Below are 27,908 nucleotides of genomic sequence, written 5' to 3'. Positions count from 1 at the left end.
GGAAGCTACATAGTCGAAACAGGAAATAAAGGTCTCACTTCAACCCCCCCCGATGTACAATGTTCTAGAGGCATGTGAAGCCAGACTGACTAAACAAATTAGGCAAATAAAGCTGTTCACATGTTTACATTTCAACAGCATGTTTAACTCTTTTCCCACAGTTCCACTTCCATGAGAACCAACCATGTATGGGCTTATGCAAGAATGCAATTATTTTAACTATCGGTTTATACGATGTTGCTTAATTTAGCATTACTTATGTTCTATAAGTCTTAAAATTCAGTTTGGGAGTAGGAAGTCATCAAATCTGACAGTTGTTTTTGTCAAAAAAACAACTTTTTTATGTACCTACACACACTGTCTTCCAGCTCCTGAGAGTGTACAACTTTATCAAATAACAGCATAGGTAGGAGGAATGCATACAACAACAGGGCTGTGTTATTTAACATTGTGACATTTTCTGGTGCTGGAAGACAGTATGTAGGGTCATGTACTTCCCAGAGCATCATCTGCCAGACTTTAGGTGATATCTGATTCTGAAGGTACAAAGTCAGATTCAGACTATGCAAATACAGTTTAATGAAATGAGATCTTGCATAGCTAAGTCTTTACAAGTATAATGAGTTACGGTGGAATATTCAGTTTTGACCCTCTTTAAGGACATAATATAGTTCTACATTTAAATCTACTATCACACTATTAGCAGTATTATTTTTTCCAGCTTCAGTTTTTGCTTTGTGTTCTTGCATCTACAGATCCTGGGTGAATGATTTTGTGACTGTTTTTCTGCAAATTGATAGCAGTTTGTCAAGTAGCTATGCCAAACCGATGCCACACCATGGATCTCAAATTTACACAAATGTCTGTCCACAAAATGAAAAAAATAAGTAACTGTCTTTAGCTGTGCCTCCCAGTAAACTGGAATATATATATATATATAAAATCAACAGTCATTTAAAATGTTAAAATAGCCTCTGTCTTGCTTTACTGCCATAAATTCACAAAGACAGACAAAAACAACATTTTTCTTTTAAATATGTTTTCACTAGTTTACTTACAAATAACTGTTGAGAAAAACATCTTTCAAAATGCATGAAGTAAGGAATTATTTTATTATTTATGTCCTTTGAAAACATACCTGTGTCGTGTAATGCTTAATTTGTTTCTCTGCAATGGAATGGTTTAGATGGAGAATTTTCATCTGTGCTTGTGCCTGTAAGAAATCACTCTGAGTGGAGCGGTTTTCTTCTTGCAGTTGGCGAATCTCATCCTCCAATTTTATCAGCCGCTTTTCTTGCTCTGCAATCTTCGAGAAAGCATACAAAAAGGAACATAAGAAGGTTACATATTTTTCTACAATACAACTGATGTTAACAATTTTTTAAGACTACCCAGTTCTAGGCTCCTGTTGGATTTGTTTAAAAATATAATTTCCCGAGCCCAACCTCCCGATGCCCTTTGACATTTATTGTGCGGCGCTCAGGGCCCCAGCAGAAAGTAGCCTGTGTTTTCCTTACCTAGTTGCTTACTCAGACCAGTGAAGGAAATATATTCTTTACCCAGGCTTGGTTTATTTCTTCTGATGAAATTGTAATGAATATTGCTGAAAGAATTATCAAATATGGCACAAGTTAATTTTTAAGGGGCTATAGGGAGCACAAATGTGGCAACACCGTTTTGTAAATGGTCAGTAATGGCCTCTAGCAGTCTCATGTAATGTGCCTCAAGTCTGTAACATTCTATTACAGCATGTCCCTAGTCTCAAACAACTCACATAGCATGTTTGCAGCCTCTGACCATCTCCTGCAGCATGTCTGCAGTCTCTGACCATCTCTTGCACAGTAGTCTTTGATTATCTCCAGTTGCATGTCTACATTCTCTGACAGCTTTCTCTAGCAATGCATTCACTAAATAGTATGTGTGGCCCTTTGTTAAAGTCAGAGGCTGCACGTGAGGCCCCCTACATCAAACAAGTTGTATACCAGAAAGAATGTCACAGGTGATGTGAAACGGTGGCTGATAGGCCCCAAAACTCCCAGGTGGAGAGGAGACAGGAACTATGGCAAAAGGATCCTGCTGTTGAAGCATATAAGACAAATAAACATCACTTTTTATTGGTCTGATTAGTTTACTGGACGGCCACTAAAATGAATTAATAAATCAATGGATGAATAAAGGAAATGAATGTATGAAGGTCATTTCAAACATGTACATCAAATATTTTCACTGGAGCTGCCATAGTACTAGAACAGTGACAGTAGCTGGCAAAGTCATAATGTATAATAAATAATAATAATAATAATAATAAAAATAATAATAGTAAAGCAACCAGTTAAGCAGAGGCATAAATCCAATATGCTTGTTTGATCTTAATAGATCTCCTCACTGTTCTGTAGTCTTCTACGATTAGAAGAAACTACACACCAATAGAAAGGAGGTATAACATCATGCAGATAGTATCCATGGTGAGTACAGAATATATGCCCCTAGGTTGTGCAGGGTCACAGTGTCCACGTTGTAGCTTTGTGCTGTCCAAGTAGTGTCCACGATGTAGCTTCTTGCTGCCCAAGTAGACAAGCTCTTTTAACTTTATATCAACTACCATGTCTTTTCAAAGCATAAAACAGTGCAGAATTAAAAAAAATTTTTTATAACCAGAAGGGAGCAGCAGGATTTTAGGGATAAGACCTCTCTTGAAAGCCACCTGCAACATTACCTAGCTGAGTTTTCATGAAGGTCTATGCCAGGGTCACTTGAAAACTGTGCGAAACAAATGTGTGTACTTGCACACAAAGTCGTAAGACTGTATTAATTACATAACTTTGTACAGTAGTGTTAATTAAACCAGAACTCCAGACGAACAGCTAAGAACAGCCAGGGTGGTGACCTGGTGTTTCTTTTTTGCAGTTAAAGTTTTTTTTTTTCTCTTACAAATGTCCCTCAGTCAGTGTTAAAAAAAAAAAATCAGGCTACAATACTCACGTTTAATTCGGAGCTGTCATCTGCAGTACTTCTCCACAACAAGATGTTCTAAGTCGTCTGGGTTAAATGACCCCAAGTGTCATTTTGCCCAGAATAGGGTTGCTCCCTAAGGAGGCATCAACACATTGCCCCTCATTCGTAGTGTAATTGATGCATAGAGTGGTGCTGATCTCACATTAAAGTGACATTAAAGCCATAAATATTTCCCCCCTCCCACTATGCTGCCTTAAGGACTTACCTTAAATGATTCCTAATGATCCAATTATCTTCTTCTTTCCACTTGTATTCAGGAGTCCCTCCAGCGCTGGTGCCAGTCTCTGATCCAGCACAGACTTCTCATGTCCGATGGTTTCTGTATGACGTGCACGCTCCCGGCTGCGTGCATTCACCTCCACTGTGTCTCTCCTCTTCTCCCCGCTGAAGATCTCTACTGCGAATGCCCCCGCCCCATCATCCTGCACAACCAGTTGAGGAGCTCCAGATCTTCACCCGGGAGTGAGCAGTGGTGACAGAGGTAAGTAATTACCTTTCTGGTAATTACTTCAGTCAGTATACAGTATTATTTGTTAACATACTGTATGTGCATGTCACACACCTGATTGACTGCTTGTGCTGCCTCTCTTGTACAATCTCAGTGCTCCTAAACAAGTAATTACAAGAAGATGACACCAAGTCGAATACAAATACTTACACTAGCTTCACTTCAAAATACATTTCATAATTTTTTATTGAATAAGGAATGGCATTATTTTTTTGTTTTATATCTGCCTGGAGGTCAGCTTTAATTTCAGCCAGTGAATAGTGAATAGCTATTGAAATAATGAGCACTTTATTATACGTACCATAGCTTATTATGAAACTCTTATTCTGAACCACATGTTACAATTTTTAAAGCAGGCTTCCATTGTTGCTAATCCTTCGGCATCCACTGTTACAAGAGTCAGCAATGCCTTGAGGAACACTCTATACATGGAAAGCAGGCTTGGCCATGTTTGATCAACTATGTGCCATTATAAAGTGGTGAGAGAATGTAGGAAGTAATCACACAACGTTTCAATTTGACCAAACATTGCAATATCTGGGGAGATGACATGTTTTATTTTCACACTGCCTTTAAAAGTAATGAAATTAGGAGACTTACTCAAACACACCTGAGGAAAATAACTTTCCCCCTCCTGACATGGCCAGGAATATTAGCAACATAAAACGGCTTACTTCAGTCAGCTGTTTAAACTAGTGAGCTCACAGCTGCAGTTCTAAGGCTGTGATTATTAAAAAATAATTGTGTATTAAGCCTGGATTAAAAAGCGCCCTATAAACACACATTCTGATTTACAGCAAAGGAAGCCATGAAATTCCATTTACAATTACAAAATGCTTGCTGAGGCACATTACTCAAAGTTCATTAACAATCCTGGATTTCAGCTGCTCTATGAGCAGGGTAAAAAATTGAGCATCTCCGCAAAAAAAACTTCTACAGCAATAGGGATGCATTTAATGGGTAAATTAAATTACATTTTAGGTTACAGTCCTAACAGGCTTTATTTGTTCAGTGAATATCCCTGATGAATTCTAGTACTCTGCTAAGAAAAGTTGTGGTGTATCAAGCTATTGGCATGGAGAGAACACTTGATGCAGAACTTCTAGTGTGTAAAATATATTGCAAGACTTTGATAGGGAAACTGGACCAATGATCCAATTAATTAATCAGCATTGATTCACTATTGATAACAGCATTAAGCTGCCCATACACCTTGTGATAATCGGACAACACTTTTCGTCCGATGATCGAACTGTCGTACGATTTTCGTATGGCGGCCCCATCCTGCCTCGATCTTCGCAAGGTTCAATCAGCAGTAATTAACAGAAAAGCACCTGGCCGAATTGTGGTAATTGACTGCACGTATCTTCATCTGCGCATGTGTAGTGTAAATCGTACACATTTTGACATACGGAAACGCCACCAACCTTGCGAAAATCGTACGATCGACCAAAGTTTTCTAACCTGCTTGTTAGTCAAAAGTTGATCGATAGTACAGTATTTGCGGTTGTAAACTGCCCATCAACCTTACGAATATTGGACCAAAACCAGAAGTTTGACATCTGCAAGTTCTGGAAAACTTCTGGGTGAAGGACCCACATTCCCTAATTCTGCTGTCAGTTTTCTACCCCTGACATGAATACTGCAGACAGGGCCGGCACATGACTCTCGGCCCAATTCAGGATGTGGGACACTTTTCAGGGCTGGAGACCCATTCAGGCTGGTGTCTGTCATTAATATTTTCTAGTGCAGAGGTAGAAAGGACTTTCCAGCTCGTAGCAGAGGATGACTTTGTTAGGTGACTTACCTTGAGCACTCTCTCCAGAGACCGGAGGAGATTTGCTACACTCCAAAAGGATCTCAAGCTGTAATGCTCTGGTGTGGTATTGTGCATAAGGAATCCCCTCGAAAGACTACCATGAGATCCAAAAAGTGCATGTGCCGCCAAATGGATTTACACCTGAGAGCATGAAATAGGAAAACCTGAAGTTGTAGTTTGCATAGTTTTTCCAATGGAAGGAACGTCTTCACCCGGCTGGTATACATAGAAGGTTGTGCATAGAAGTGAATAGAACGTCTGGACCTCAAGGTGGCAAACACTGGTGTCAACATTTTGGTGAACATCCAAAAAGCTATGGTTACGCTGAAAGGCAAGGCTGCAAATTGTAAGTGCTGCTCCCCTACCATAAAATGCAAGAACTGACTTAACTCCATCTTTGAACTTGCAGATTTTGACATAAAGGGGTTGATTTACTAACCTTATAAACACACCACGAACAAGTATAGACCTCTGTAGTGTGTTCCCTCCCAGCATGATCTATTGGTGGAATCTAGACACCTTTGTAGTGTGTACACACCCAGCAGGTGTGTTGTGCAAAGCCCTGCATGAATTGCAAGGTGATGTTGTGTAAATTAGCTCTACATTGTGTTGCTTGCGTTGATGAATGCAAGAATGTAAATGCATGAGCTAACCATTTTTGTCTAAACTGTGAAGCAGCATTATATATGCATCATGTGCATGATTTTTCTATATATGGCATTAGTGGAAATATGCTTTTAGAGACTTTTTGGTTAATAAATAAGTTTTGCTGTGTAAAAAATCACACGCACCTAGTGTGTGCGTGTGTTTAGGTTAGTAAATCACCCGCCAAATGTTCAAGGCCTTAAGATTCAAAACAGCATGTGCTCCACTCTTTTTGAGCACTGTGAAGAGATGTGAGCTTTGAATATGTGTGCAGTTGAAACTGAGCTCACCATCTCTTGGGTCAATCATTCCTAGATGGCCAGGAAAACCTCTGTGCAGGGGGTGTATGCAATTTGATTTGCCATTTAATTTGTTGTAGACGGGTTAGCCAGTAGTCTGCAAACTCTAGAAGTGCCCCCACCACCACACACACACACACACTTCGAGCTGGACAGATGAGGTAGAGGGCTTAGGAGACTTGGATCACTTTTTGGTATTTACTCATGAACCCAAAAAATCCCTTTTAAGCTGAAAAGATAGACAAAGATTTGTGAAGGTAATTGTCGGCTTTCCTAAGCTGAGGCAAGAAGGTACTCTCTCCTCCGGCAATGTTCTTGATGATCTTATCCAGCGACACAGCACAGGTGTCTGCAGGTTGCTGTGGCTTAAAGTGAATTTCCACTTTTGCAGTCAATATGAGAAAACCCCTTCTGGTTTTATGGTTGTTATAGGTTCCTATTCACACAGCATACTGAAAAATAATTTTTATAAAATGTTTCTTACCTTTTCGATGTTTCAATGCAGCAGACAAGATGACTGATTCCAGGTTTTTCTGAGCACCTGTTCAGTGATCTGTCCTCATAGTGAGATTTAGGACTGTAATTTGAGGTCTGTGTTTCTCTTATTAACATTTGAATGCACATACCAGAGTTGTAATCCTTTGTTAGGACAGGCAATATTTAAATCTACTTTACAAATGATAAAGAACAAACCCCTTTACAACCGCTCCTAACATTACAAAGAAGGAGAAGCAAATAGAAATGTTAACCATTAGGAAGCCAAGAAACCCAAACCCAAGTAAAAGCAATGCTTTTGCTATGCTGTGTGAACATGTAACAAATATAGAATAGGTCTTATCCTAATTTGGTTGCAAAAGTAGAAATACACTTCAAATGTTGGTTGGCTGACAAAACGTCAAAGAAGGCTTATAGATATGTCGTTTACAGGGGATCGAATGTTCAGTGTGTCTAGATATAACCAATCATATGGAACCATCTATCTACAGATAAATAAACTCATTTCAAAAGGTAGGTTTTTAAGGAATAAGTAACCATGTATGGCCTGCCCTACAAATACGGCAGTGGAGGTGATTCTTTTTATTGTTGCTCTAAATATAAATGTAGGTAAATGGGTTTATCAGAACCTTAATGAACAGGTTAGTTTACAATTGTTTCATGTCTGTTTAATGGTTTCAGGAAACTTTAGGATGTTGACAACCTTGCCTGTATTTACAAACCTGTAATCACAGAAATACCCAGTGTGGTACCTTAAATCCGATTGATTATACTACAGGTAAAAGCATGAGGCGCTTTCCTTGGTAAGATTATTAAGCCACTAGAAGACTAATATACTTCTATTTTTGATACCACATTTCACCAGCAGGTGAGGGTGCAGGTAAAATCTGATATTGCAACTCCCGGTCCCATGAAGGCAGAAAGGCTTCTGCAGAAGAAATCCCCTAAGTGTTGCATGAAGAGGTCAGACATTGATGGGGGATTACCATTTACACTGGAAGTCCTCTAACTAAACTAGTAAATGCTACTGTGAAATGAATACAGCATATTTCAATGTCACAAACTGTAATACTTTTTTTTCTCTCCAACAGATGGAGAATTAAGTATTAACCCCACTGTTTTTACTAAAGTTAAGCTTCAAATGACAGAAATATATATTGTTCATTATACAAAGCCAAGTGTATTGTAATGCAAGTAAGGCATGCCAAAACCAGAAATGACTGTTTTCCCTATGGAGTTGTGCATATGTAGATAATCTTAAAAGAAAAATAGCATAATGAGGAAGATGAAATATGTCATACACCTCCTATCTTCAGTTATGTTTGGCTTATCAGTTGTTCAGAATAGGGCTATACATTGCTATAATCACAAATAGCTTATGTATACACACTGCTCAAACATCCAGGGGTAAAATATGAGCAGTGTACACAGAAGGATGATCTTAAAAGAAACACGAATGCAAAAGGAATATTTATTAATGTAGCTATGTTTAAAGAAGAACAGTTTCGGACCATTAAAATTACAAAGATGCAAGTATAAACAGATTCTGCAAGGGCAAATTAAAGCACATCTCAAGTCAAACAGATACATTGGGGGTGATTTACTAACCTAAACACAGGCACGCACCAGGTGCATGTGATTTTCACACAGCAAAACGTATTTATCAACCAAAAAGTCTCTAAAAGCATATTTCCACTAATGCCATATATGGAAAAAGCATGCACATGATGCATATATAATGCTGCTTCACAGTTTAGACAAAAATGGTTAGCTCATGCATTTACATTCCTGCATTCATCAACACAAGCAACACAACATAGAGCTAATTTACACAACATCACCTTGCAATTCATGCAAGGGTTTGCACAACACACCTGCTGGGTGTGTACACACTACAAAGGTGTTTAGATTCCACCCATATATGATGCTGGGAGGGAACACACTACAGATGTGTATACATGTTCGTGGTGTGTTTCTAAGGTTAGTAAATCAACCCCATAATGTTCATATCATTATACTCCTGCCATTCCGAATAGCTTGGGTGAGGCTTTGTTTACTGGTAAGCAAAGTTTTCTTTAAACATAACTGTTTATATTTAACAAACTATTTAAAAGGAGAATTATGGGGAGATAGAAATACACTCTTCCCCATAATCAGAGCCGACATGTAAAACTGAAGCAAATACCGCTGATTGCACAGTTCCCAATCATCTCCCTGCAGAGAGTGGTGATTGTCAGTCACGGCTCCCCGCAGAGATTCTCCCCTCTCCATTCTTCCAGCGCAGACTGGAGGGACAGATAAGGGAGGGAGCAGGCACAGCTGGCTCTGCCTCTATCAGGTGGTGGGATGGAGCTGCGCTTTTAGCATATAGTGGGCAATAGCTCGCTATATTCTGAGTTTTGGGTTACAGGTGGACATTAGTATACTGTGTCTCGTGTGACTCTAAAGAGAACTAAGGCAAAAAAAGCTTGGGCCATTGTTCTCTTTTAACGTTTGTCTTGTCCCTTCACAGATTGATGTAGTACTGCTTTGGAACATCAATGTGACACCATTTTATTTAGAAAAATGGCTACCTAGGTGATACCATGCCATGATCACTGGTCTAGTTCAGTAGTTTTCTTATGTTTGCAGTTCTTTAGAAATCACCTCATGGTTTTTTGGTTTTAGCCATCTGAAAGCTGCATGATATTCCCTTGCACTGATCTTTGTAGGATGCCTAAAACTAGGGGAATTAGCAATGTTAGAGAATTCAATTTACATGTAAACTATCTGCAAAACTACAGACTAATAGAGAACCAAGACTTTAGAAATCATTTTTAATCATTTCAAGACTTATGAGCTTCAATAACTTGATGTACTGTAAATTACTTTCAGTTTAGCGATGTTGATGCTTTTATACAGTATTGTAGCAGTAAGCAGGTAATCAGAATTGTGATTTTTGTTTAGCATGTAAAGGCAGGTAAAACCCATACCCTAATACATTAAAACACAAAAATGATTGGTTGGAAAACCTAGCCCCAATTACTCTCCTTCAAGATATTATTATCTCTAGTTTCATGATGCTTGCATTAATCTTCATTGTTTAAACTAATTTGTTCAAAAAAAGATAATGTAGATATTGAATTATATTTCCTAACTAGCTATAGTTATTTAAGTAACAATCTGATCACATGAACAAAAAAAAAGAGAGAGAACATGAACTTCTTTATGTGAATGCATGTAGGAAATATTTTACTCGCTAAAGGATTTTTAAAATAATGCATATATTGATTAATTGTCCATGTCCTGCTGTGTTATATGTTATAGAAGGAAGAGCAAAATACTTTTCAGTTTGCAGTGTAGCAGACACTGCAACTCCTCCATGCTCTGCCTGCTAGGCAGGCCAATATCGAACACCTGCACACTAATTGCACTCATTAGCTCTCTGTGTAAAGGTGCCCATACACTGCTCGATTCTCGTACGAGAATCGGGCGAAATCCCGCGATCGTACGAGAATCGAGCAGTGTGAACTAAGACGTGCGACCGTTTCTACTGTACGGTCGCACGTCTTTTGTCGAGCCAACATGTTCGAAAACCCGCCGAGAATCGTACGATTCTCGGCGGGTTTCTAGCCTGCTCGCCCGATAGCTGCGGAACGGGCCGGTGTGCGCACGCGCACACTGCCCGTTCTGCATTGCCGTCATCGGAAGCCCGCCCCTCAGCGGGGCGGGCTTTCGATGATCGCAAGTACGATCTGCCCATCCAAGGTGGGCAGATCGTACGGGCTTTCAGGAAGCATACGACCATCGCAAGACAATGGTCGTAAGGTGTATGGGCACCTTTAGATGGCATAAGTGCCTCCCTCTATCGCACACCAACTTGTAGTCTTGGAACTTCCACAACAAGTCTACATTTTAACTTTTAAATGCTGTGTGGTAGCACAATATAAATACAGATTTCAGGTAATTATACCTGCTGTAAAAATATACTGTATGTAAAGAAATATACTGTATGCATAAGTGAGCTAAAGGAGAGCCAAAATGTCTTAATATGTATATCCCTGGACTTGTTTTTATATTTTGCTGCTCAGCTGTTAGTCAGTGTGCAAAGTACATGTTTGCTGGGACATTTTATTGCTGTACATGCAAACAATCCCATTTATAACTACTTCTCTCAATGCCCCAGAGCACTGCTAACTTAACATTTGTGAACTTCCACAGCAAGTCTTTATTCAACTTTTAACTGGTGTGTGGCAGCACAATATATATCCAGATTTTAGGACTTTTGATTATCTTTAAGACTACAATGAAGACCTGTTTTCTATACCACAATAATTAAACTGACATAAATCCATGGCCCACAAATTTGTAAAGCACATTATGGTTGATGCAGGCATTTTGAGGGATAAATCCAAATTTGAAATTCAAAATCAATAACATCATCACTGTAGCACCATATCATTGTGTTTGCACTCAAATTTGATTTGGGCACTGAGCAACTCATGACAGATTGAGCACAATATATTCAGCTATTATGGTTACTTACATTGTCTCTTAAAACAAAACTTATTATTTTTTGCTTTGGATAGGAAAATGTTAGAACCTTTGTTTGGTTTTCACTGATGTGTGTGGGCCCACTGGGGAGATTCACCAGATTTATTTGTCTTGGAGACAATTGTTACTAGAACAGAAAAAGATACGAAGTGCATACTTTTATAGTTGTCACTAAAGCAGAAATGGAAAGGAAATCTTCCAGTGTGGACACCTTTCCCGTGACAACTCTCCTCATTTGGGAAAGATCTACTTTTACTTTCTTTTGTATCTCTGGGACAGAAATAAAAGAAAATATTCCCAATGGGACACAGAACGCATTAAAAAACTCATTAAGGATTCAAACCATGCCTTCTGGTCCAGGTAGGGTGGATTGACCCTCAACTCACATAGGAGGTTGTTGCAAATAGACTACTAATTTATTGTATATGATTTCTCAAGAAAAAATGTCAGGAAATTAAGTTTCTACTTTTTTTCAAGAGACAGTAGAACAAGTAATGCTAAGTAGATAAAAAGTCTACATAATGACCAATTGTGGCAAAAAACTCCACTTTCTATATTTTGTTATGGTCTCTTTAAAAAAACAAAAAACACCAATAAAGTTTGTAGGGAACTACTCTCAATGTAGAGGCAAACTCGCAGTCTCTTCAACAAAAATGCCAGCTTTAATTCCAGACAGCAATCAATTGACAAAAAAAAGAAAGGTTACAGGCATCCAGCCCAAAAATTTAAATTGTCATAAACAAATAAAAGTCTGCTCCACTGAGCCTTACTGGGTATTAGCGATAGTCCTCTAAGCTGGGTCCGTTTCCTCTATGGGAACAGTTACAGTCCATCCACAGAACCCTGTCCTGCTGACAGGCTTGGCTCCAAACACAGAACTGTGCAGTCTTCACTAAACTGCGGTCCATGGAACCAGGAGTCTGTCCCACCCACAGCTCTATCAGACTCCTAGTAACACCAGCCCCGGGATTTGTTTTACCAATACAAGGTAAAGAGCTATTTTTCTTTACCTTCATCTATGCTGGCATTACCTTAGATGATGAATCTAAGGATCCGTGGAGAAATGTATCTACCATCTATCACTTTTCCTGCCAACCTGGCAGGCTTTACTGGCACCATGTTACAAGTTACATTCAAAACTGATAAGAGAAACATGAAGTATCCTACACTTACCACTACCAATTACGCAGTCTCGTTTAACACAAATGTTATTACCTTTTGAGCATCACTCTTATTTCTCGACCTCAGTCTCTCCATTTCAGTTTCCATATTCACAGTCTGCCTTCTCATTTCTTCTACTTGGTTTTGCTCATCTTGCTGTCGGTGTTGCCCTTGGTTCAGCTCTTCCCGTAAACCTTTCACAAGTTCTTCATAGTTCTGAGCCTAGGGGAAGATCAAATGTTATCCACAGCTTCTTATCTTGAGGTGTTTATTAAAAGTCTGTTAAAAACAGGATGTGGATAATAGCTTAGGTTGCTAGTGATGAAAGGTTTGTTTGACTGTAGTGTTGTATGACTAGGGTAGGTGGAAACAAAAATAATTATAACTTTGAGTGTACCTTTCACCTGTGTAGGACAACATACCTCAATTAAGACCATGCAATTCTTCCACAACTTTAATACAATATAACTAACTTTGTAAATCTCAGCACATATTTAACATCTTCTGATAGGATGTAATATTTATGCTTTTTATTGAGACAACAAAAAGCCCATGAACAGCTATAGAACATGCTCATCCTGGACAAATTCCATGGCACAGGAGCACATCCCAATGCACCATTCTAGATTGACCCCCTCAATTTATCTTGCTAACTTCTGCAACATGCAACTTCCCAGCATGCAGCATGTTTCATAATCTGACCCCAATTGTAAGAGATGCATGAATTTTCACTATCATTAATGAATAATTATTGATTTTTTAATAATTTGTTTGACCCCATACAATGGCTGGCATGAAAGTATCATACAAGTCAGAAGTTATAATACCACAACTTACTGTACTATTTTTCTTTTCTCTCTTTTATTTTGGCATATGTCTTTATGTTCTTAAATAGGTCTCTACCTCTCTGCAAGTCTGCATGTTTCTCTAAGCCTAAAAATGGAGCAGGTATCAGAGTGTAGGTTTGGAAAAAAAAGCCACTAGTTATTCTCCTATTAAAAACAAGTAAGTGCATTTAGTTTACTTGAGTATATTATGAATAGTTTTGGAGATTGAATTTGTGCCTGACTACCGTTCCATTTTAAACACTGCAATTTCAGCACTTCAGAAATGATCAACAGATTGTTTAACCAGTTGACATCCGCGGTGTTAAACCCCCTTCCCATCCAGGCCATTTTTCAGTATTCAGCGCTGCGGTACTTTGACTGACATTTATTCCGTCATGCAGCGCTGTACTGAAATGAATTTTATACCCTTTTTTGGGGACAGATAGAGCTTTCTTTTGGTGGTATTTATTCACCACTGGGGTTTTTATTTTTTTACTATATTAAGGAAAAATTACCTATTTTTTTTAAAAAAAAACAGTTTCCCCTATATTAAATGATAAAACATTTATTATTACCCAATTTTTTGGTAAAATATAAAAGACGGGGTCACGTCGGGTAAAAAGACACCAAACATGTCAAGCCTTAAAATTGCGTGCGCGCGCGAAACCTCAAAAAACGGTAATACCCAAAATTGGCCATAGGCGACGCTTTAAAAGCTGTTACCGCTCATCAGTTTAGTGTTATCTATGATTGATGGCCCTAAAATGATTGCTCTAACTTAGGGGGCGCGCGCGAGCAGAAAATAATTGCCGTCTGGAGACGGCAACCCGCAAATGCAGCAGTGCCGTCCGTCCGTCCGTTTTTTTTACTACGGGCGGACGGCAAGAGGTTAATTGGCCACTGAAAAACCTTTGCAACCCCTGACATTACTTATAAAGGATACAGTACATTTGGCTATAAGTTTATTTAGCACGTAAAATTTTACTCAGGGAGATGCAATAAGTAATTAAAATATTTAAGTGTGGTAGACTGGGAAGATGATGGAGTAGAGCTACTGCTCCTTTTTATCAAAGAGGCACCTCAAGGCAAAGTGGTTTTGGTATCTTATAAATTCTGTCCAATTGGAAGTATGGGTATGTCTTTAATTACTCAGGAAAAGGTGGAATCTGAGGCTGGGCAAAGGGAAGTCTGCAATGGTCTACTCAGTCAGCTTCCATGTAGCCCCTACAAGACTAACAGCCACAAAATATATATAATTTAGACTGCTCAATTTTTAATGGCTGGTCTTTTATAAGTGTATGGCAGACATCTCTAATAAAGAAACATCCCCTGTGCTACACTGCTTTATGAAAGACTTTAAAAAATTGTGTTGGGCATTATATTTTGTTTATGCACATTGATCCCAGTTATAAATGGTACATTACCTTACGTTCCTGTCCATAACACTACATTAGCATGGCAAACCATGGCATACATAGTAAATGTTATGTGAGATTTATTGGAAGAGCAGCTGCCCGGAAATGGCGCTTAGATGCAGCACAGCTCTATGCCTGTGTAGTTATAGGGAAATTATACCTAATTGCATCACCTATAAGTGAAGTATACTTCTAATTATCCTCTTCCTACAGCTGTATGAAAATCAATAACCATAAGCCTTCCAATGAAACACACACTGCACGCTTCCCCAGGTTCCTAATGAATGCAAATAGTTTGACCTTTCCTTGACAAGCTTGAATATTGTTTCATACTTTTGCCATTAAAATTGCTGCTATCAGCAATTCACATTACCAACAGAAAAAAAGAAAGCTGAAAAGAAAGAAAGAGAGAGAGCGAGAGAGAGAGAGAGAGAGAGAGAGAGAGAGAAAAGAAGAAAGGGAAGAACAGAAAAAGAAGAGAGACAGAACTAAAAATAAACATTATTTCATATAAGAAAACTTGACAGTATCAAGAGGAAATCAAAATTGTACAAAACAAGTGGCTGAACTTTCAGCATCTGAAAGCATATATTTAGATGACAAACGTCTCAGTTGCATAATGAATTTCTTTTATTCACGTAGCTTTTTTGTCTGAAGAGCCTCTCAAATCATCACGCAGATGTGGCTCTGCATAATTTTTATATAAATATTAGAGAAACACTTTGGTAATTGGTTTCCATCGAAATTCATACCCATTTTTTCTTGAGAGCAGCATTCTTTAAAAACAAAGGTTAATTGAAGTTTGGCTTATGTAAAAGCCTCAGCAGGTGTTATATGCCACTTTTGTTAGGAGATAAATCGGTTGATGATGTGGCATCAATTTCTACCCATGGGAAGTAGAACCACCATTTTAGCCCCTATCTTTTTAAAAGAGAACAGTTCTGATGCTACAAAAGACAGTTCAAGTTCTCCCATTTCCAGTTATGTTAATTTCATAGCATGTGTGTAGGGCTGCAACAACTAATCGACATAATTGATTATAATCGATTATTGAAAAAGTTGTCAACTTTTTCAATAATCGATTAATCGGCTTCCGATCAGTTGGCCCTGTTTACGGCTCCACACGCGCTGCGCGCCGCACTTCCTCCCCACCTCATGCTCGCCGCTGCCAGACCCGCCCGCCCACATCCACGATCTTCACGCCGTACCTCCTCCGCGCCTCACTCTCGCCGCCCGCCCACATCCACGATCGGCACAGGGAAGCGGGGAGATGTAGTAAGGAGGAGCAGGTGTGGGGGGATGACAGCTGCCGATAGACAGGTCCGATCTCAGAAGCAAGTTGCTGGAAGACTGCTCAGGTAAGCCTGCACTTTCCCCCCACATGGTGCTCTATAATATATTGCTGGGATAGTGGGATTTGTAGTCCTCTATAGCTGATGGTACATTGTGCTGTATATTATACAGAGCAATGTACCATCAGCTATAGAGGAATACAAATCCCAGCAATACATGGGATTTGTTGTATTCCTAAATAGCTGGTGATATTCTGCACTGCGCTGTATAGAGGACAACAAATCCCAGCAATAATACATTATACAGCGCCATGCGGAATACCGCCAGCTATAATATACTATTGCTGGGATTTGTTGTATTCCTCTATAGCTGGTGATATTCTGCATTGCGCTGTATAATGTACTATTGCTGGGATTTGTAGTCCTCTATAGCCGGTGCCATTCTGCATTCATTGCTGTATAATTTTACACTTTCCATTTCACTATATTGCACACCACACTATTTTTTTTCTTTTTTACTTCCACCGCTCCAAGCTTGCTCCTGTGATGGACTACAACCTCAATACAAACTAGTAGTCCCATCACTGGAGCCATTTTTTAAACTTTATTTTATTGTTTATCCGATTAACCGATTAATCGAACTTAATAATCGGCTAACTAATCGATTTTGAAAATAATCGTTAGCTGCAGCTCTACATGTGTGTACATTCTTTCACTTGTTTCTGTAGGTGGATCAAGTTGTCATTGTTCTACAAGCTTTTTTTAACCTGAAATGCCTAATGACATTTATATTTATAGTGAGTATTTATATAATACCGATACCAGGTGTTGTACGTATATACCAAATTGTACATGATTGTAAATTGTAACAGTAGCTTTTTTTAATATATTAAAGGTAATTTGTGCTTTAGACTTAATAGACTTCATATAAAATGTGCTGTATTTTAGTACAATGGAAACGATAAAATAAAATACAAAAAATGAAGGAGACACCTTTTCCTTAATAAAGTTAAAAGTCATGATTTCTTCTACCAATGTTATACATCCATGAATCAAATCATATGACTTCCATTCCTTACCTTGAAAATGACAGGTCCACATAACAGCTGTACAAATCTATGACTGCTGAAAGTTAGCAAACACAACCATAAATATCATAACAGGGAAGATGCTGGCTGCCAACCAGGCAAGTACTTAAACTGAACCTATTATATAACAATGCCCTCACCATTCTGACTGTCCTGCCAAATCAAATTAACATTTGGCAACATTGCTTCCTTACTTTCCTAAATAAAAGTGTTGAGTGAATTAGACTGGTTTGTGGCTCTGACTGATTTTCCACTTTCTCTGAGATCACATGACCAACACCTCAGCATTTAATTGTATGACATTTGAGAAAGTCACTAACAGGTAAGGCACAGAACCCATACGAGGTAAAGTCTATGGAATTTAAAAATGAAAACATTTTGTTGAGGGGAGAATAAAACTGTTGCAACAACAGCAGTATAAATATAGAATACATTAATAAATAGAACAATTGGAATAAAGAAAGGAGAAAGGTTGGGATAACAAGTTTCTGTTACTTAAAGTGACACTAAACTCATAAGTTAAATCTTAAAATGCATTCAAGTACCTCGTATTAACAACAATGTATCTTATTTGTGTATCACTCAGCTGTAGATCCTCAAATCATCTCTGAATTGGTGCTGAAACTGTCCTTCCTTCTGGAGGGTGGCTTGTTTAGTTCCCCATGGTCCCTGTGTGTGTTGAAAAGTAGTCACCGCTCCAAACTGCCTCCTGTGATGGACTACAATCTCAATACAAATTAGTAAACTAAACATGAGATTGTAGTCCATCACGGGAGCTGTGGCTACCTTACAACACACACAGGGACCATAGCCACCCTCTAGAAGGAAGGACAGTGTCAGCACTAATTCAGAGATGATTTGAGGATCTACAGCTGACATTTTTAATAGCGAAGGTACTTAAATGCATTTTTTAGATTTAACTCATAAGTTTAGTGTCACTTTAAGAGAGCATAACATCCCCCAGTTTCTAGACAGAACTATAGACATTAAATCAAGCAACACAATGTATTTGCTGGTGGGGTCACAAAAGCCCATCAAGCCTTTAACCTAACATCCTAGAGTTAAAATGTAAACACTTATATACAACAATGTTGGGGGAGGTGGGGCTTTTTAGTTGTTTTCTTTACAAGTTTAAAGGGCTATAGTTTATTATACAAAGTGCCATCTAAAATATATGTGGGAGTTCATAACTGAAAGGAATGTGCCAGATAGCACGGTTTAGATAAGAACAGCTAGTACGAAATGTTATTTGCTGTATAAGTATGATATACCATAGGGTAGATTGGAAGGTGGGAATATCCTACCTTCTACGCTTTACTAGAACAATAAAACAAAGTATTTATAACTGTCTCTAGCTAAATGTCGACTGCGCTGGATACCTCAAATGATGTCGTAAGTTTTGTATTTTCTATATGTAACCTTCAAAATAAAAATTGTCAATTTAAAAAAAAATATATATATGTGGGAGGTATGCAGACAGCTACAAGAAATTGTAGTCTACACAACAAGTTCCAAAAGTACAGAACATAACACAGCAAAAGCAACATGCATTGTCCACCTTTTTGAAAAAAATAATAACTGCAACTGCACTGATGGGGAAAAAAAAATATCTGTATTTATTATTTTCTTCCATTCAAGTCTGCAGAGCGTTGCAACCGCGATCAGTGAATTGTGGATGCAATGTACAGGCTTGTAGAGACCCTTTCCCCTTGCCCAAGGTCCTTTACAGAAATATGAATCTAATGTTATAGGGTTGGAGGAAGTAATCAATGGGCTACAAGTGCTGTGACATCACTGCACTTGTGCTCCGTTAAGATCGATAAGTCCCTCTGTTTGGTGGTCTCCCTGTCACAGATCCATGCTATAGATCTGTGACTGGAGAACATGGCTGTAGTGTTACTTGTTTCAGCTGGCATCATTCACTGTGACTGATGGGATTTGAAGCATGGGAGTGCACGTGTGGGATTGCATTTTCTTTTTCTATGCATCCTAAAGGTGAGCCACTTCACAGGCAGGTTTAGGGCATCCCACACTCATGTTGTTTGAATAAATTGTGCATTTTTAATCTTCCTCTTTAACCATTATTAAATAAGCTGCAAATTGTATAATTTTTTTTGCTCTTGCACATGTTCCCCAGGGCAATGCCCAGTCACGTGTGAATTTTGATATGGGGTTGCCCATGTCATTTTTTGCAACAAAAAAACCAAACAATCTTGTTATTTAAAGGAATTTTGCATTCTTAATGTTGCCCTTTAAGCCATACTAAATATACTCCCTGCCAAAGTGTCTATTTTTAATATTATCCTTTACATCAAAGCATGTCCCACAGGGCAATACTCAGCTACCCATGCCCCTTGTTTTTACCAAAAACATGAAAAGTGGCCCTACAAATCTGTAGAATTTAAAGACTTGGCTCCAATTAACTTTAATAAGCGTTGGGTTAACTTTCAGAACTTGTGAGCTGTCAGGCAAACCTGCCTTGAACCATGGGTTATGCGTATCACTAAATAGGAACTACATGTGTCAATTGTCTGGCTGTGCAATATAGAAAATTTGCATTTAGCCGTTTGCCCAGAGTTTAACTTTAAAGTGATACTAAACTCAGGAGTTAAATCATAAAAATGCTTTCAAGTACCTTAACTATTAACAAAAATGTATCTTATTTGTGTATCACTCAGCTCTAGATCCTCAAATCATATCTGAATTCATGCTGACACTGCCCTTCCTTCTGGAGAGTGGCTACTTTTGTTCCCCATGGTCCCTGTGTGTTGTAAAGTTACCACCACTTCAAGCTCGCTCCAGTGACTATAGCTTCAATACAAATTATCTTACTAAACATGAGACTGTAGTCCATCATGGGAGTGACCTTGGAGTGGTGACTACTTTACAACACAGGGACCATTGGGAACAAAAGTAGCCACCCTCCAGAAGCAAGGACAGTGCCAGCGCCAATTCAGAGATGATTTGAAGATCTAAGCTGAGTGATACACAAATAAGATGTATTTTTTGAATAAGATCAATAGTAAGATCCACCCAGTGCCAGAGGCTAGTCCCACAACATCTTGCCCAGTGGGGTCCAGGTATGGCATTCCAAAGGAAGGCTAAATAAAGGACAATCGGAATAGCTGCAATTGCAGAGACCAGCTGGAGCAGTGATGTAGCAATGCATTTTTACTGAAGAGAAAAAAAATGATACCTAGAAGATAGTAAACCTTTTCCCAGCTGAGTTCACAGAGAAATCTAACCACTCCGATTCTCCAGCTGCATCCTCATCTGAGAGATCCCACAGGTGCAAGCTTAACAAGTGTGTGTCCACCTTCAATAGTTTTAGGTTAAAAGAATAGCCAAAAATGTATCTCATTTGTGTATTTGTGCACACCGCCAAATCTTCAAATAATGAATCCAATGTTTAGTAGTTGTGATCCAAATGTGCATACAACAGACGTGCTCCCCAAGACAATAAGTGTCCTCTTACGATTTTCACTGGTTAGGCTTAATCATGGAACTGAGCTGAAGAAAAGATGTCCATCCTCCTAGGGCACTTGCAAAAAAGCTAAGGCATGTTGGTAGTAGGAAGGGTTATACTGGGCTGATTTACAATTTTTTTCTTTGCCAGTTTCCAATCCTTCTGCAGGCAGCAGTATAAACCTTCTGTTGGACTCTCAATGGACGTGAAAGGAAAGATTTCTGGTGAACCAAATCTAATGAATTCAGAAATCGAATACTTTGGTTGAACAGAACACCTGCCTGATGCAAATCTTAAGAACAGAAGAACAAGCCTCCTGTTTAGGACTGACACAACATGATCATACTGCATATTCCAAAAATGTTATATATTTATGTATGTTCATGCCTATAAACTGAACAAAGCAGCTGCTAACCTTCCATTGAGTTTACAGCATTCATGAACATGTTGTTGCAGTTATATTTAGATCTAGTATTCAGGGAACACTGTTAAGTAGAATTCTAAATATCACTCCAAAACAGTGTGTTGCCTGACACAATATCACAAAGTGTCTCTTGAGATTAATAAGAATATTAATCTAAGGCCAATTTAAAATGCCAAAAAAATAAGGTATAACTGTGAGTTGCATGCGTTCTTGCTACTATATAATTAACAGATTTGTGTCTATCATGATCACACATAATTACTTTGTGGCCCTGGGCTTCAGCTATCTAAAGCATGATTAGAAGAGGAATGTGAAATTACAGGATTAAAATACACATTCCTTCTATCAAATTAAATCTAAATTATGGCAAATTGTAGTCAAAGACTCACCTTAACGCAGATGAGTTTACTACACAAGCATATTTTCTGTGTGATGAATGTTTTTCTAGGAGATTAAATTAGGTATTTGTCAAAGATTTATTGCATACATGGCAACAGATGTAATAAAGTAAACCCAGACACTGTTCTACTCATTTAAGTTGCAAAAATTAAAGAGTAACACCACCTAACAAGACTATTTCATTTTAAGGGAAAAGGTGCTATGGAACTGATCTTACATTGCATCATCCCTGCTATTCAGAAACCCCATAGGATGATTTTCCCTGACTCTGATGTAACTATGACATGAAGTGAGTATGGCACATAAGCTGGGCTGCTTTTTGTACCTGGCAGTACTTTGCAAGCAGCACGTACTAGTGGGCCAGTGATGACAGTACGACATTTAGATTTCTTGTACCCTTAGCTGATGGGGAAAATCAATTTAAAGTTGGGAAATTCTGTCAGGTAGACACATACATTTCTGGGGGGGGGGGAAATAACAAACATAACATTTTCTGTTTGCCTTCCTTTTCTTTTCATGTACCTAAAAGTCTTCCTTTTCTTTCCATGTACCTAAAAGTCTTCACCTCTTCCATCTATCCAATGTGTGCTATACATTTGATTACCTCATACATCAGTGGTAAAACTATTCTGCAGCCAAAGGGTGAGAGTGACCTGGTTCAGGATTTGTTTCACACCCCCTCTTTCATAAGACCCATTTTGGTTGCCTGTAGTCATCAATAACACAAACAGGCAGTGTTTGCAATAAGTGCACTATTGCAGCTGCTTGATGTTAGTCAATTTATAACCAAGATAGAAGTGAACTCTAATGTTTAACTTATAGTTTGTAGTAACTTGTAGGCACTACAAGCACTACCTATATTTAACCATTGAGGTTAGATCCAGAAACTACATCTTCCTTGAATTTCCTAGGTGTGGCTGAGCCTGCCAAAATGAGCAGTGTGTTGGGCATATTTATAATGGATCTGCGTTTTATCAACTAAAGATTTTGGAATGTCAGTATTCAAAGACATACTATTTCTACTGAAGGTCCATTACAACAAAGCAAATAAATAACATTTGAAGATCAACTCCACTTAGCAAATGTTGCCTTTTCAATATATGGAAGAATAGGCCGTGGACAACTTGAGTTCAACATAAAAGCAAAGCTCACCCTGCCAATCATGTCTGGGGTTTGAAGAGATCTGATTATTGCTAGATAGTTAAAAGTGATGAGATCATGCCCTACTATAGCAAAAAATAAGAAATGTTGGTTCTTTACCACAGCTCTTTAATGACTGCATTATGATCACATTAGGAAACATGTTTTTGCAAATTTCAATGGACTCAACTAAAAATAACTGTCACTGTTTGGGGGAGATTGGCACCATACATCCTAAAATTTTACTGGACAATTCCTATAATCATATATCCTCTTTTCATATGGAATATTCTGATTGATTAAAGAGACTCATTGTGCTGGTGAGGGCGAAGAGAATCGCATCCATTTGAAAGCTCTCCATAGAGTTTCTTACAAAAAGATAGTTGTGTAACAAGGCCATGTTTCCTCATCAAGGATGCCAAAGAGGCTTACAGGGTTATTCACAAAAGGGTGAAGAGTTTGGAGAATGCAGGGAAGTGAACAATCTAGGACAACATAGCTGAACTGGAGAATTTTTCCAAATCAGCTATTTTGTCCTACATTGTTCACTTCTCCTGCCTTCTCCAAACTCTTCACCCTTTTGTGAATAACCCTGTGGGTATAATTTTCTAAAGAAGAACTCTGGGAAAAATGATTGTTAACCCTTGTAGGGGAGCTAACCCTGCACCACATGGGTTAAGCACTTGTTTTCATTTAGGGTACAAAGTAACAAAGTTGTACTTACCAGAACCTTGCAGCCAGCTGGTTGTTTTAGTGCTCCTTCCAGCCTGTCTCCTTCACCTGTTGCAACAATGGTATGGCATCTTCACATCCAATACACAGTGTATTGGACATGATGACTTAAGGATCCTTAGACTGCGAGCTACCCCTGCACTGCAAGGGTTAAGAATCAAATTTCCTGAGTACTTTAAATCTTGGTGTTGTTTGAATATTTCTTCATAGTTTGTGCAGCAATTCAGTATGAAACAAGGTCTGCAATTTTCTCTGTGACTGAATTACCTCTAACAAAAGACCAGTGATGGCTGTTTTCGCCTCTTCTGCAAAATGACTGGTCATATACCCACCACCCTAAAATTATCTGCAGGCAGTCTGTAATAGGTTGACCTGCTGGGTCCCTCCCACCACTCTGCTCTCTGCAATGTCACCAGTGATAATGATGTCACCACTACTTGTATAAGGTAATATTTGGGCTTGAAAAGGCATTTGGTGCACACAAAGTGGATTCACATAATTTGTGGAACACATTTAAAGTTTTTTGTGTCTGGAGTTTAGCTTTGAAGCACAGCTTCAGGTCATTTTTATACTGGGGAGAATGCCTGTTGTTATGTTGTTGCCATTGTTGATGGCCATTGTCATTGTAATGAAATAAGGCATATTTTTTTCCAGACAGAAAAGAAAGAGCAATAAAAAGAAAAATAATATAAGGTCTAAGCAAATACCATTTCCGCTCTATGCAAAAAAATACAAAGTTACACTTCGGCTTTACTGCCTTTTGAAATCTCTTCAGAGACTTCAGACATGCATAAGTAAGTGGCTGGTGGAAAGAATCTCCTGACATCACACATCACATGAGCAGCAAGCATATATTTTTTCAAGCTCTAATGTAAAACACAGTTAAACATGAGAGGCACCTAGAAGCTACCAACGGTAACCGACGGCCTGTCATCCCTTAACATTAGATTTTGAAATTGTCTTGCACAGAAAGGTATAGAGTGGTACTGTCATACACGTATACAGTATAACACATTCAAATATCATGCATACCTATTATCCTATATGCATATTCTGTAGACAAATTTGTATTGAAGCTAAATTCTAGACAGATATAAAACACACACCTTAATGCAGCTAGGTATGGATTAATACACCATTACATTCATTAAACGGAACTAGTGTATGTACATGTGTTGACTGTCCCTCTAATATGTAGGTATTGGGAGAAATATGGGTTGAGTTTCGCTATCTTGTGGGCCTCCCTCCATGCCACTACTGTGTCCCTTATTAGAACGTTTGTGCGGAGGGAAGTGGGAATAGTGGCGAACGGGCTGTGTAGCAAGGAGGAGAGCCTCCAAGGGAGGGCCATCTCAGACTCCAATTGGAAGTTAGAATAAAATGATGTTGAGCTTATTTAATCCACTGAGTGTCTGAGAAGACAACTTAAGTTATATAGTCTGGTGTTAGGAAAAGTCAGACCTCTCAAAGGCTAATAGGAAATTGATAGCACATATCCTCACGGCTGCCCGCTGTCTCATATCACTGCAATGGAAAAGAAAGCTCCCCCCATCTAAACTAGATCTATTCGCCAGAATCAAAGACGTACAGGTAATGGAATACCTGACAGCACGATTAAATGACGCAGTTGAGGCCCATAAAGGGGTATGGAGACAGTGGGATGCCTATGAGGTGAGCTTGAGCTGAAGGGTTTGAGAGGAGTAGACGAAGGGGGGACATGGACCCGGATAGAAGGAGATGCGTGGATCAAACCTGGAGACGAACCCTGGTATGGGTTGCTTATGAAGTCCATACAAATTGCTGACCTGGAAGATACTTACTTACCTACATTCACTCTCTTTTCTTTTCTTTTCTTTTTTCTCTGCTATGTTTTAGCAATTTTATAAAGATGTTTGGTTAATTGTTGAGGCATCATAACTGAAAGGAATGTGCCAGATAGCACGGTTTAGATAAGAACAGCTAGTACGAAATGTTATTTGCTGTATAAGTATGATATACCATAGGGTAGATTGGAAGGTGGGAATATCCTACCTTCTACGCTTTACTAGAACAATAAAACAAAGTATTTATAACTGTCTCTAGCTAAATGTCGACTGCGCTGGATACCTCAAATGATGTCGTAAGTTTTGTATTTTCTATATGTAACCTTCAAAATAAAAATTGTCAATTTAAAAAAAAATATATATATGTGGGAGGTATGCAGACAGCTACAAGAAATTGTAGTCTACACAACAAGTTCCAAAAGTACAGAACATAACACAGCAAAAGCAACATGCATTGTCCACCTTTTTGAAAAAAATAATAACTGCAACTGCACTGATGGGGAAAAAAAAATATCTGTATTTATTATTTTCTTCCATTCAAGTCTGCAGAGCGTTGCAACCGCGATCAGTGAATTGTGGATGCAATGTACAGGCTTGTAGAGACCCTTTCCCCTTGCCCAAGGTCCTTTACAGAAATATGAATCTAATGTTATAGGGTTGGAGGAAGTAATCAATGGGCTACAAGTGCTGTGACATCACTGCACTTGTGCTCCGTTAAGATCGATAAGTCCCTCTGTTGTGGTGGTCTCCCTGTCACAGATCCATGCTATAGATCTGTGACTGGAGAACATGGCTGTAGTGTTACTTGTTTCAGCTGGCATCATTCACTGTGACTGATGGGATTTGAAGCATGGGAGTGCACGTGTGGGATTGCATTTTCTTTTTCTATGCATCCTAAAGGTGAGCCACTTCACAGGCAGGTTTAGGGCATCCCACACTCATGTTGTTTGAATAAATTGTGCATTTTTAATCTTCCTCTTTAACCATTATTAAATAAGCTGCAAATTGTATAATTTTTTTTGCTCTTGCACATGTTCCCCAGGGCAATGCCCAGTCACGTGTGAATTTTGATATGGGGTTGCCCATGTCATTTTTTGCAACAAAAAAACCAAACAATCTTGTTATTTAAAGGAATTTTGCATTCTTAATGTTGCCCTTTAAGCCATACTAAATATACTCCCTGCCAAAGTGTCTATTTTTAATATTATCCTTTACATCAAAGCATGTCCCACAGGGCAATACTCAGCTACCCATGCCCCTTGTTTTTACCAAAAACATGAAAAGTGGCCCTACAAATCTGTAGAATTTAAAGACTTGGCTCCAATTAACTTTAATAAGCGTTGGGTTAACTTTCAGAACTTGTGAGCTGTCAGGCAAACCTGCCTTGAACCATGGGTTATGCGTATCACTAAATAGGAACTACATGTGTCAATTGTCTGGCTGTGCAATATAGAAAATTTGCATTTAGCCGTTTGCCCAGAGTTTAACTTTAAAGTGATACTAAACTCAGGAGTTAAATCATAAAAATGCTTTCAAGTACCTTAACTATTAACAAAAATGTATCTTATTTGTGTATCACTCAGCTCTAGATCCTCAAATCATATCTGAATTCATGCTGACACTGCCCTTCCTTCTGGAGAGTGGCTACTTTTGTTCCCCATGGTCCCTGTGTGTTGTAAAGTTACCACCACTTCAAGCTCGCTCCAGTGACTATAGCTTCAATACAAATTATCTTACTAAACATGAGACTGTAGTCCATCATGGGAGTGACCTTGGAGTGGTGACTACTTTACAACACAGGGACCATTGGGAACAAAAGTAGCCACCCTCCAGAAGCAAGGACAGTGCCAGCGCCAATTCAGAGATGATTTGAAGATCTAAGCTGAGTGATACACAAATAAGATGTATTTTTTGAATAAGATCAATAGTAAGATCCACCCAGTGCCAGAGGCTAGTCCCACAACATCTTGCCCAGTGGGGTCCAGGTATGGCATTCCAAAGGAAGGCTAAATAAAGGACAATCGGAATAGCTGCAATTGCAGAGACCAGCTGGAGCAGTGATGTAGCAATGCATTTTTACTGAAGAGAAAAAAAATGATACCTAGAAGATAGTAAACCTTTTCCCAGCTGAGTTCACAGAGAAATCTAACCACTCCGATTCTCCAGCTGCATCCTCATCTGAGAGATCCCACAGGTGCAAGCTTAACAAGTGTGTGTCCACCTTCAATAGTTTTAGGTTAAAAGAATAGCCAAAAATGTATCTCATTTGTGTATTTGTGCACACCGCCAAATCTTCAAATAATGAATCCAATGTTTAGTAGTTGTGATCCAAATGTGCATACAACAGACGTGCTCCCCAAGACAATAAGTGTCCTCTTACGATTTTCACTGGTTAGGCTTAATCATGGAACTGAGCTGAAGAAAAGATGTCCATCCTCCTAGGGCACTTGCAAAAAAGCTAAGGCATGTTGGTAGTAGGAAGGGTTATACTGGGCTGATTTACAATTTTTTTCTTTGCCAGTTTCCAATCCTTCTGCAGGCAGCAGTATAAACCTTCTGTTGGACTCTCAATGGACGTGAAAGGAAAGATTTCTGGTGAACCAAATCTAATGAATTCAGAAATCGAATACTTTGGTTGAACAGAACACCTGCCTGATGCAAATCTTAAGAACAGAAGAACAAGCCTCCTGTTTAGGACTGACACAACATGATCATACTGCATATTCCAAAAATGTTATATATTTATGTATGTTCATGCCTATAAACTGAACAAAGCAGCTGCTAACCTTCCATTGAGTTTACAGCATTCATGAACATGTTGTTGCAG

At 38.7% G+C, this 27,908-nt stretch overlaps 1 protein-coding gene across 1 annotated transcript in view; it reads right to left on the bottom strand.

The window, feature by feature from the left end:
• The window catches only part of LOC108794021 (interaptin-like), a 53,090-nt gene that overhangs the window by 9,260 nt on the left and 15,922 nt on the right, over positions 1-27,908 (bottom strand). Inside the window, exons 3-4 of the mRNA XM_018564984.1 lie at positions 12,530-12,697; positions 1,139-1,306 (exon numbers count right to left, since the gene is read on the bottom strand). Of these exons, the coding sequence (XP_018420486.1) occupies positions 1,139-1,306; positions 12,530-12,697 (336 nt within the window). The remainder of the gene's footprint in view (positions 1-1,138; positions 1,307-12,529; positions 12,698-27,908) is intronic.

This window comes from Nanorana parkeri, unplaced genomic scaffold, assembly GCF_000935625.1.
Source record: "Nanorana parkeri isolate BGI_ZX_2015 unplaced genomic scaffold, ASM93562v1 scaffold803, whole genome shotgun sequence".
NCBI classification, from domain to species: domain Eukaryota; kingdom Metazoa; phylum Chordata; class Amphibia; order Anura; family Dicroglossidae; genus Nanorana; species Nanorana parkeri.
Note: the sequence above shows the minus strand (reverse complement) of the source record. Positions and strands in the feature narration are given on the sequence as shown.